The sequence below is a fragment of the Squalius cephalus genome (assembly GCF_949319135.1).
Source record: "Squalius cephalus genome assembly, chromosome: 16".
Lineage (NCBI taxonomy): Eukaryota > Metazoa > Chordata > Actinopteri > Cypriniformes > Leuciscidae > Squalius > Squalius cephalus.
Window position 1 is genome coordinate 27,954,427 of NC_137137.1, and position 12,556 is coordinate 27,966,982.

General features: G+C 36.1%; 1 protein-coding gene across 2 annotated transcripts in view; it reads right to left on the reverse strand.

The window, feature by feature from the left end:
- The window catches only part of LOC307174054 (cytosolic sulfotransferase 3), a 39,004-nt gene extending 26,791 nt beyond the window's left edge, over nt 1-12,213 (reverse strand). Inside the window, exon 1 of one of the 2 annotated variants that reach the window (XM_079897713.1) lies at nt 11,861-12,213. In XM_079897713.1, the coding sequence (XP_079753839.1) occupies nt 11,861-11,965 (105 nt within the window). In that variant the 5' untranslated portion in view covers nt 11,966-12,213. The remainder of the gene's footprint in view (nt 1-11,860) is intronic. The other variant, XM_079897714.1, reaches the window with a different exon arrangement.
- Nucleotides 12,214-12,556: the final 343 nt, after the last annotated feature.

A 12,556-nucleotide genomic window follows, 5' to 3' on the forward strand; every position in this document is an offset into this window, starting at 1 on the left:
AAATATCTGGCATTACATGTAGAGCTATCTGGAAAACTTTTACTATTACAGCTTTTATACGTTTTTACTATTACAGCTATCGGGATTAACGAATCATGAGAAGTTTTTTAAGTATTTAGATCTATTCCCATCACATAAAAGGTTGCAGTGATGAGCATTGAGCAGATGACAGCCTGTTGATAGCGTGAATGAAGATCTTATCACTGCAACGCGATTTACTGATGCATAAACAGTGTTGAACGACTTTGAGAGAAAGATTATCTGTCTGAACTTGAACAATTACACATCAGAAATTCACATAACCCACTGGTTCTTCAGAGGCTCGGATGAAGGAGCTAAAAAAATATTTTTGTGTTCATTTGTACATCCAAACACTGAGCAACTGCCATCGTTCGCTCGTTTGCAAGCCACGATGTCTCTCGAGGAAAAAACAATATCGCGCTGGATCTAGAAAACACTGTGTAAATTATCGTTAATAAAATCACTACTTACCGCTTGCGGGAATATAACGTTAGTTGAAATTGCCCCCTTCGTCCGTTTGAGACGCCGAGAGAAGCCTGGCTGCTTGATATTGTTCCAGGTTAGAAAAACAGTCCGTGGTGAAATGGACAGAGTAACTAACAACTTCGAATTAAACTGTAGCGGTATCCGATTATAGATAGATTATAGATAGATCTGCCATTTTCCCTATGATCCTCCTCCTGCTTGTTTCTTCACCTGCAGAACTTCTGATGATTCGGCTGTGCAGTTCCGCCTGGCATTGAACATGGGCTGGCATATGCAAATTTTTGGAGGCGTACATATTAATGATCCCAACTGTTGCGTCACAGTCGGTGTTATGTGGAGATTCGCCTGTTTTTCAGGGGTGTTTTTCAAAAACGAGATTTAAATAAGAAAGAGAAAACTATGGTGTTTGAGACTCACTGTATGTCATGTCCATGTACTGAACTCTTGTTATTTAACTATACCAAGATAAATTCAATTTCACATTCTAGGGCACCTTTAATGTCGGCTAATGCAGGAGAAAGCTTTCAAAAGAGATGCTGAAGTTGCCTGCTTTCTTCTCGACAGGTAAGTCAATGTTACGGTCTTAATTACAAGCTTTTTTTTTCATTGCTTGGTTGTGTGCTTTATTATATAGACAGTAGAACATTTATAGGTAAAAGTTAAACAGGCTCTTTGATGAATAGCAGCTATTGAGTAAAGTAACGTTAGAGAAGGCTCTGATGATGATGATATCTAACAATGCACGTACTTCAAAAAATATAACGATTAAAGAAGGCATTACTACTAATTACCATAGTTAATATTTTTCACAGTCAGTAATTGATACTGTAACATTCTTTTTTTCGTTGTTTCAAGTTTCAGTTTGTTTTAAATAACAAACCTGTTCACCCGAAGAGAAACTCGAAGTGCTATTATAATACATCCTGTCATAGCTTTTTGTTACATAAGGGCTACCATAGATGCAACGCGCATTTGAAAAAGTGAGGTGCTGGAGAGCATTATTCGTTTGAATGCAAAATACAATTTCACCACTAGATGGGAGAAATTCCTACACATAGTCCCTTTAAGGCTAAAACAGGGTTTCTCAAACTCGGTGCTGGAGGGCCACTGTCCTGCACAGTTTAGCTCCAACCCTGATCAAACACACCTAGCTGTGAGTTTCTAGTGATCCTGAAGACATTGATTAGCTTGCTCAGGTGTGTTTGATCAGGGTTGGAGCTAAACTGTGCAGGACACTGGCCCTCCAGGACCGAGTTTGAGAAACCCTGGGCTAAAAGTAGCTCCTAACTTGCTGATTTAGGAGAAACTCTTAGAAATAATGGGTGTGTCAGTCCTAATTTTAGACTCCTAAACTGTTGTCCTAAAAGTTTTTCACAAAGCATTTTAGCACTAAACCCAGCTCCTAAATCTGTGAACAGTTAAGGGTAGTCAACAGGACTCCTAAGTCACTAAGACCAAATCACAAACAATCCTAGAATAATAAAAAGGCAAAAACACCCCCAAAAAATCTTTGAAAAAAAAAATTTAATAAAAAATTATGTAGAGTAAAATAAGTGTATTTGGCGTGCTGTCCGAGGGGAGGGCTCTGAGCTCGGAATTTAGCCCAAAATCATATCCTATTTACTTCTGCATAATGATTAACAACTAGCACATTCCTTTCTTCTGATGAGTAAAGTGACACATTAAGATCTATTACTTTCCTTATCCAGAGCTCACAGCTGCCACACTTGCTAGTCATATGGACAGGTTGTGGAAGAAGGAACTAAAGACACACTTTCAAGATTCTGTTTTATTGGACCGACAGCACCTCAGTGCTTTAATACAATCAGAATGAGACTTCAAGATTCAAATGCTTTGTGGCAAAAGGAGTTGCTGAAATTTTATAGGTGTCTGAAGTCACACAATGGAGGAATGCAAATTCATCTATTAAATCAGCTGATTTAGCATCCAGAGGTTTAAAGGTGGATTCATTTTTGAAAAGCCTAAAATGGATTTCTACACTGTTAAAAAAAAAACTGTGAAATTTACGGTAAAAAACCGGCAGCTTGGTTGGCAGTATTTTACCGTAAAAAATATGGTAGCAACCTTACTTTGAAAAAAAAAAAAAAACCTTCAGCAGGATTTAAATGTGTGGTAAAAAAAACATCAGCTGTGGTTCCCAGTACTTTACCATAAAAAATACAGTAGGAACCTTTTAGTTTTCACGGGACAACCATTATATTACATAAACCGATAAATGTTAGCATTAAATTTCACTAAAGTATTAAAGTCTGCTTTATATCTTTGTAATAGACTGATAACCATCATAATAACACAAGTGGTAAAAAAGAAAAATCACGATGATTTAAGTATACCATTAGTTTTCCACAAACTGAGGCACATGTTAATATTTAGAAGGTGCACAGTGTCATACACACAAACACAAAACACCATCATGGTGACACACACATGACTCCAAATAATGCCATAAACATTAATATAAACCCCAAATGTATTAAACTGATAACAAAAACCAAGAAGAAACATAATTATTTAAATGAAATAGCATCAAATGTGAAGTGTCACACAGGGAATTCTGGGAATGTCCATTTAGAGAAACAACAAGAACAGAAAAAAGAGACGAGCAGAAACACAAGAACTACAACTGACTTCAGCCACAGCCTTAGATGAAATCAACTGAAGATGAAAAACATTAAATCTGTGAAGATCTCAGCAGAGGAGGATTAAACAACTCCACAAACAGCATTACCAGCTTCACTTATTACTGACCAGACTGACTTTATTTCTGTCAGACGTCTACAGTTCTGTTTGAGAATTAACAGAGGTTTAGATGTTGATGATTTATTGTTTCATTTGAAGTCACCATGATGGAGATCAGTGACTGCTTTAGTTGGGCTCTTGACCCTTGACTTTCTGACATTAGTTTTTCTCTGCCTGCTGTAACTCTGTGTTTATAAGACATGTTGATTATGGCTAGGAAATCAGAGAGAAAATTAGTCATGTGATGGTGGTTGTGTATCAGTGATGGCAATCACCATGTTTGATTCACTGAGCTCTTGTAGAGTCTTATCTTTGATTATATGTGTTACTAATTTTACATTATTGATTGTAGTAGCCTTATGATTCTACAGCATGTGATCCATCATTGCTGTGTTAATCAGAATAATTGGTAACACTTTACGGTAAGGGTACATGAATTATCATGAATTCATGTATAAATTCATGCATGAAATATGCATTAATTCATGCATTAATATCTCATGAATCATCAGGAACTAACACGAGTTCAACGTTTTTCATTCATGACTTCATGGATGAACAACACCTTAATTAAAACATTAACTAAGATGAGTACATCATCATGAATTATGATTTATTACGCATGATCATGATGTTTTCTTTGTTCACACAAAAAATTGGTCTTTACCACCCATTGTGGATAAAGCTATGGTTATGGTACATGAATCATCATGAATTCATGCATAAAAAAGTATTAATTCATGCATGCAAGACTACTCTTCGAATTATTAAAGGAATGTACAAAAATCCACATTATCTAATGCATGCATACAGGCTAGAACAGTATATCAATTACTGTGAGAACTTTTTTTCTGAATTATGATCTGAGTTATCCAGCATGTTCATGTCTTCTTCATAGCCTGCAGGTAAATGGACAGACCCCAAAATTGGCCAATCACAGCACATAACATACGAATTCTGTTGGCGTTCAAATACTAGTCATCATTAACTAAGCATTATTTATCAATGATTTCATCATGTGTGTGGCCCCTCAACTAAAGTGGTGACTTGGTGCTTTGAAACACTGATGAACAATGTGTTTTCATTATGATCTGAGTTATCCAGCATGTTCATGTCTTCTTCATAGCCTGCAGGTAAATGGACAGACCCCCAAATTGGCCAATCACAGCACATAACATACGAATTATGTTGGCATTCAAATACAGTAGTCATCATTAACTAAGCATTATTTATCAATGACTTCATCATGTGTGTGGCCCCTCAACTAAAGTGGTGACTTGGTGCTTTGAAACACTGATGAACAATGTGGCATAACTGTGAAATTACATGAATATGAACATGAAAGTTCAAGTCTTTGCAAACAATGTACTGCGGACAAATGGACTTTGATCTTAACTGTACTGCTTTATTCTTAAACGGTATAAACCAGTTAAAAACCATAAAGCTGTTTAAAAAAAAAGTTTCACAAACAGCTTGATCTCTATTTGGGTAAAGAGTCACCTTTTAACGTATAAAGCAACTGATGTGACTCCTCCATATCATGAAATTGTAACAGCTTTATGGTTTTGTAAAGAGTTTTCAGATATACAGGCACTTAAAATAAAGTTGATGGTGTATACTGAATTCCTTCTCAGCTCTTTCAGCTGTTGATTTAACTGGTTTATACCGTTTGGTTTCAGAATAAAGCAGTAAAGTTACATAACATTATTACGATTTTACAGCTAAAAAACGTACGTTAAACTATTTACGAATATTTCATATCATAAATATATCTGTATAATTTCCCTTTTACCATTTAATAGATTATAAATGTACGATCCCTTAACCCTAACTCCACACCTAAACATACCCATTTTATAGATAATATTAAAAGGATAAAACGTAATGGACAGATATGTGTAGGGAAATGGCAGCTTTATTAACAATGTAGCATTAAAAGATAGTTTGAGCCACTAATCCTACCCCTACCCCTAAACCTAACCATTTCTTAAAACTACGTAACTACAATTATAAATTAAAACAACAGACAGACAATCACAATCATTTATTTATTGAGAAAATGTCAAAACCGGTACCAAAAGTCGTTCACATGACGATGTGTCGCAGTCCTCTCTGGCAGTATATAATAGTTATGTATGAGGTAACGTTACAGAGCAGAATTTAAGTTATTAATCCATGAAAATGTTAATCCGGTTTCGGTTCGCTGTTCGCTCTGTGAAGGCGCGCGCGCGCGCTTCTCCATTTCAAATGTAGTACACAACAAACACGGCATGTCGCAATCTGTGACGAAGCATGCGAGAGCCAATGAGCGTTTGATATCACTGCCGTAAAACATGTCGTAACGCTTCGGGCGCAATTTTTGAATTTGAATTCACCACGAGCGCGGGATGCCGGGATTTGACGTTGACGGTCTCTGCCGAGAAATGGAGATGAAGATCACTGGATAAAGGGCTGCATTTGGATCTGTTTCTTGCAAACAACGTATGGATTCTAAAGATTTGGATCACATTAAGCTAATAAAATTGATTTCTTTTGTGAATTTATGTTGTGTTTTAGTGTATTATGTGTCAAAATATTAATGCCACGATTTTAATATGCATAAGTTAAATAGGAATACGCCTAAATTTGTACGTCGTTGTTTGTATACGTTGTTTATAAGTAAATAAATTACGTTTTTGTGCTGTCCACTTTCAGTATTATACGTTTCTGTGTGTATAAAACATAAATAAATGTACGTATGGTAGAACTACACTTTACGTAAAAATACACATGTATTCTCATGAGATCACGTTGCAAGTTAAGATCAAAGTCCATTTGTGTCCACAGTACATTGTTTGCAAAGGCTTGAACTTTCATGCTCATATTCATGTCATTTCACAGTTATGCCACATTGTTCATCAGTGTTTCAAAGCACCAAGTCACCACTTTAGTTGAGGGGCCACACACATGATGAAGTCATTGATAAATAATGCTTAGTTAATGATGACTACTGTATTTGAATGCCAACATAATTCGTATGTTATGTGCTGTGATTGGCCAATTTGGGGGTCTGTCCATTTACCTGCAGGCTATGAAGAAGACATGAACATGCTGGATAACTCAGATCATAATGAAAACACATTGTTCATCAGTGTTTCAAAGCACCAAGTCACCACTTTAGTTGAGGGGCCACACACATGATGAAATCATTGATAAATAATGCTTAGTTAATGATGACTAGTATTTGAACACCAACAGAATTCGTATGTTATGTGCTGTGATTGGCCAATTTGGGGGTCTGTCCATTTACCTGCAGGCTATGAAGAAGACATGAACATGCTGGATAACTCAGATCATAATGAAAACACATTGTTCATCAGTGTTTCAAAGCACCAAGTCACCACTTTAGTTGAGGGGCCACACACATGATGAAATCATTGATAAATAATGCTTAGTTAATGATGACTAGTATTTGAACGCCAACAGAATTCGTATGTTATGTGCTGTGATTGGCCAATTTTGGGGTCTGTCCATTTACCTGCAGGCTATGAAGAAGACATGAACATGCTGGATAACTCAGATCATAATTCAGAAAAAAAGTTCTCACATTAATTGATATACTGTTCTAGCCTGTATGCATGCATTAGATAATGTGGATTTTTGTACATTCCTTTAATAATTCGAAGAGTAGTCTTGCATGCATGAATTAATACTTTTTTATGCATGAATTCATGATGATTCATGTACCATAACCATAGCTTTATCCACAGTGGGTGGTAAAGACCAATTTTTTTGTGTGAACAAAGAAAACATCATGATCATGCGTAATAAATCATAATTCATGATGATGTACTCATCTTAGTTAATGTTTTAATTAAGGTGTTGTTCATCCATGAAGTCATGAATGAAAAACGTTGAACTCGTGTTAGTTCCTGATGATTCATGAGATATTAATGCATGAATTAATGCATATTTCATGCATGAATTTATACATGAATTCATGATAATTCATGTACCCTTACCGTAAAGTGTTACCGAATAATTTTTAAAACATTATGTACAGTAACGGTCTGAATTGCTGTATCTTTCAGACACACACAGACATCAAGAATCAGCGTATGAATCTCAACAATGGTGATGATAAAAGTGCAGTGCACTTGATGGAGCCTCCAATCAAAACTCATCAGTATCTCCCAGCATGCATTGCAGCAGGAATACATTATGCTGAATTGCCTTAGTATTTTCTTTTATTATTATATCTGCTTTAATTTTTGAAGTTGTTTTTGTTGCAGCTTTTTAGTAGCTTGTTTTGTGATGTTCAGAGTTTTATCTGATTATTTTGTTGATTGTCACCGTTGTTGAGATTCATACGCTGATTCTTGATGTCTGTGTTGGTTAAATCAAGCAGTAGTTCATTCTACACCATGTATTTTTAAAGTTCTTCAGATTATCTGTTGCTCGCTGCTGGCCTACAGAGATATTATACTCAATAATATGAAATATTTATTTTTAATATTATAATTAATATTATAACTTTGCTTATAAAGTGAGAGATAAGACTCTTTATGAGATCAGTGAATCAGGCCACAATATGACGATTATCTCATCATTAACCTGCCATCATCACCTGGTCACATTTTCTCTCTGATTTTCATGCCATAACATTTGTGTTATATAACCACACAGTTAAGGCAGTCAGAGTAAATCAAAAGTTAAAAAGCCAAGGGTCAAGAGCCCAACTAAAGCAAACACTCATCTCCATAATGGTAACTTCAAACTTTATTATTTTCAATAAAACATCAACGTCTAAACCTCTAGTAATTCTCAATAATTAGATTACAGGAAACCACAGCTGGCAGGTTTTTATTTTTTATATAAAAGTTCAGTTCAATGTTCAATGCCATAAAACTAAAATATTACTACCGTATTTTTTACGGTAAAGCACTTGCAAGCTGCTAGTTTTTTACCGTAAACTTTAGTTCAGTGCCGTTAAAGCAAAAAAAATTCTACCGTATTTTTTACGGTAAAGTACTGGCAACCACAGCTGCCAGTTTTTTTCCGTAATATTTAGATCACTGCCGTAAAACATAAATATTTATACCGTATTTTTTACGGTAAAGTACTGGCAACCAGCTGGCAGTTTTTCATCGTAATTTTTAGTTCGATGATGTAAAACTTTGTAAAATTAGTAAACATTTGCTACCGTATTTTTTACGGTAAGGTACGGTAAATGCAACGGTAAGTATTTTTTTTACAGTGTACTTCCAAAATCCCTATATTTAATAGTATATTAATGTAAAATTACATGAAATGTCCCGTGAGAGCTATTACAGTTTTTCACTGTATATAGTAAGGGTACATACCGTTAAGGAATTAACATTTTTTTCAGGTGCTTTTTTACAGTTTTCTACTGTTAAAATTCCGAATTTTTTTTACAGTGTAGTTCTTCATTTCTTGTTTGACCACAAGAGGAATGGCCAATGGATGATATTGGAGTATCCTTGTGACCCAGAGATAAAAGGGAGTATTCTGGTAAATACAGTAGCCTACAAGTTCATCAAGAGTTTGATGGTTTGTTAATCACTACTCCTCTTGGATGCAATGTAGCTTGGATCATTCGACTGAGAAAGATTCTAACTGACCTCAGCAAGGAAAGAAAAAACTGATCTGACTGTTCTGATATGAATAAGTCACAACAAGAGATGACGTTAACAAGAAAATGCAAGTTCAGATCCAGTGTGCCTTCAAATTAGTTGTCTTTGGAGGAAATGACAAAGGCTAAATTGGAAATCATTATTTTTTGCCTCCCAAAAATATGGCTAGTTTATGAAAAGAATAAGTACAGAGTAGTCCCCTCTATAGACTCAACCCAGTATTCCACTCAGATGTCATCAGAGTTGGTGGACATTTTGACAAAGAGTGTAGTGTCTCCGTAGAACTACAGGTCATTAGCAGATGGCAGATTTGCCACAAGACAGAGTTACTCCTGACCACCGTTCACACATGTGGGAGTGGATTGCTTTGGTCCCTTTGAGATAAAGCTGGGAATAAGCGTTATTAAACATTATGGAGTAATCTTCACGTTTGACGATTAGGGGTGTTCACCTTGAAATATCAGCTTCTCTCATTAATTCGTGCATTAAGCCGCTTTATCACACGTCTAAGAAAAATATATGAGATTCGTTCAGGTAATGGAACTGACTTTGTTGAGGCTCTGTTACCCCTTTTCCACCAAGGCAGTGCTGGTGCCGGTTCGGAGCCGGTGCCTACTCGCGAACCAGTTCTTTGTGTTTCTACAGCCAAAGAACTGGTTCTTGGCCAGGAAAATTGGTTCCAAAGCGGCACCAACTCTTTGCTGGACTAGAACCGTTCTTTTACCACGTCATGCTTACGTCGGGGGCTGGGGGTGGGGTTATTGTCGAACTTCTTCTCGAACATAACCTCCGTCTATAGTAATCCAGACGAGCAGAATGTGTTCTAAACGTCTTCTTCTGACCCCAATATAGCATCGCAAAGCCAGGAGAAACCTTTGCAGAAAGACGATATAGTCCGCCATTGTAATTGTTATGTTTGAAGTTGGCGCAAGCGTTTCTGGGAAAGCTAAGACGTATGGCAACGTGTACAGTGGTTCTTGGTTCTTGGCCAGGAAAATTGGTTCCAAAGCGGCACCAACTCTTTGCTGGACTAGAACCGTTCTTTTACCACGTCATGCTTACGTCGGGGGCTGGGGGTGGGGTTATTGTCGAACTTCTTCTCGAACATAACCTCCGTCTATAGTAATCCAGACGAGCAGAACAAATGTGTTCTAAACGTCTTCTTCTGACCCCAATATAGCATCGCAAAGCCAGGAGAAACCTTTGCAGAAAGACGATATAGTCCGCCATTGTAATTGTTATGTTTGAAGTTGGCGCAAGCGTTTCTGGGAAAGCTAAGACGTATGGCAACGTGTACAGTGACTTAACGACGTCGTTCGCTGGGCTCTCTAGTCAGTGGAAAAACAAACAGGTTCTGAGAAGGTTCGAAAGTTGAACCAACTTTGAACCAGTACCAGTTCCGAACCAGTTCTTTTTTTGGTGGAAAAGGGGTAAGAGTGAACAACAGGATGCAATGAGAAATTGGAACCACAATCAGATTTCAACACATTTCTGCTTCAGAAAGGGATTCTGCATGGTTCGCACTTTGGAGGAATATGGGATAGATTTATAAGATCAGTAAGTAAGATTTTGAGTTGTATTCTTGGCAGACAAAGTTTGGATGAAGATGGTCTCTATACACTCTTAATTTCTAGTAATCGTCCTATATCCAGAGCATCTATGGATATTAATGATTAGGAAGCGCTTACTAAATGATTTGTATTCTTGTATTCATGGATTATGGGAAGGATTATTCACACCATACAAGATAAAAGAGGGTTAACATGACAAGTGACACTCAAGACCAAGAATACATACTTGAACAGGCCCATCTCCTTCTTGAAGCGGATATATGCATCTATAAATGTAAACGTGATTTATTTGGATTGTTTTGGTGTGATTGTGTTGTGATGGTGATTATTACAGTTTTGAATAATCAGGGGCTGGAATGTAAGTGCATGAAAGGTTTAATGTCTCTTATTTTTAAAATGTGTCACTTTTAGTTGACATGATACATTGGCATTATACATGATACATATTTTCTTGACAGTTTTCTGTGTAGAGGCACAGAGGTAGGGAGTGAGTTATTTTTTCAAATTGTGTTTGTTTTTCTAATTTTGATTAGATAAAATAATCATTAATCATCCAATCCAGTGTAGGTCATAAAGCTGCAGATGGCAAACATTAAACTTAGGACAATATTATTCACGTGATATTCAATAATTATTATAATTCCATAATTAAAATTTTTTACATTTTATTCAAAGTCAGAGTACTTGTTGTTGATTATTATATAGAGCCTATTTGATTTACTTTACCCCTAAATGTTAATTAATGCATAATGAAGGTTGCCTTTATACACGCATGAATCCATACGACTCAGACGTAGTTGAGGTTAGCTTATTCATTCTTTTTTTTAATACTTTATTTATTGGCATTCATAACAAATATACAGCAAATCCACTATGTAACAAGAAAAAGGAGAAAAGGAAGGAACGTTCTTAACCCACTCCCACAATATTTCCCCCTTCCCCTTCTAGCCCTTTACTCATTCTTGATTAGCTTATGCATTCACTACTTATAAGTTCATGTTGAAGTATTAGTTCAAGTAATTAGCACATAATTATGATTATGTACACTTATTGTACCCATAATTTTTATAAATAAAATTATATTTCATAATTATTTCATAATTATATTTCTAATGTTGATTAATGGCAGAAATATCAATATGATAAAGTTGATAAATGAGACTACACCATTTAAAGTATACACTACTGAAAGTACACTAGTGCCTTTAAACTGCAATCATGTTATGTCCTTTATTTCCAAATCATATGTTGTCAATGATTTCTCATTTCTCAACCTCATTCCCAAATTTTCAAACCCAAGAGTGAATGAAACAGCTTTTGATTTATACATCAGGTAAGGTATTTCTTCAGTTATTTCCTAAAATAAATTCAAGAAATGTATTTACTCACTGAGGACAAGTCTGGGATTTCCATTATGTTGAAAAAGTGTTGTTCCTGTAAATCTCTTGATCCTTTTTGTTTGCTCCTCTCTTCTGCTCTCCTCAAATGTTTCATGCAGCTCTTCCGTGTTAAATTATATTACGTGGTGTAATAATGCAGTCCTTATCCTCTTTCTTGGACTCTGCACTTTACACTCAACCTCAAACAACAAGTTATGTAAGTTCAGACAGCCTTTCTTCTATTCACTTTTCCACAATGATTATCACAGAAATCTGAGTCTCACTGCTCCTCACTGCTCCTCCTCTCTCTCTCTCTCTCTCTCTCTCTCTCTCTCTCTCTCTCTCTCTCTCTCTCTCTCTCTCTCTCTCTCTCTCTCTCTCTCTCTCTCTCACTTACACATAGGGGGTGTGGCCTGAAGTCTGAATATCCACCACAATATAAGGACTTTGGTCCTCATAATATAGGTCAACACACACACACACACACACACACACACACACACACACACACACACACACACTTTTGTTTGAACTTTCCATGCACCTCTATAATATCCTATTTTATCCACAAATTCTTTATCCTCAAAAGCTTTTTAAGTAGAGCACTGCTATACATTTTAGAAAACAAACAAACTAACAAACACTTTGTTAACAGAAATTTTATTTAATTTATTTATGATGTTATGACAATAAGACTCTTCCCAGG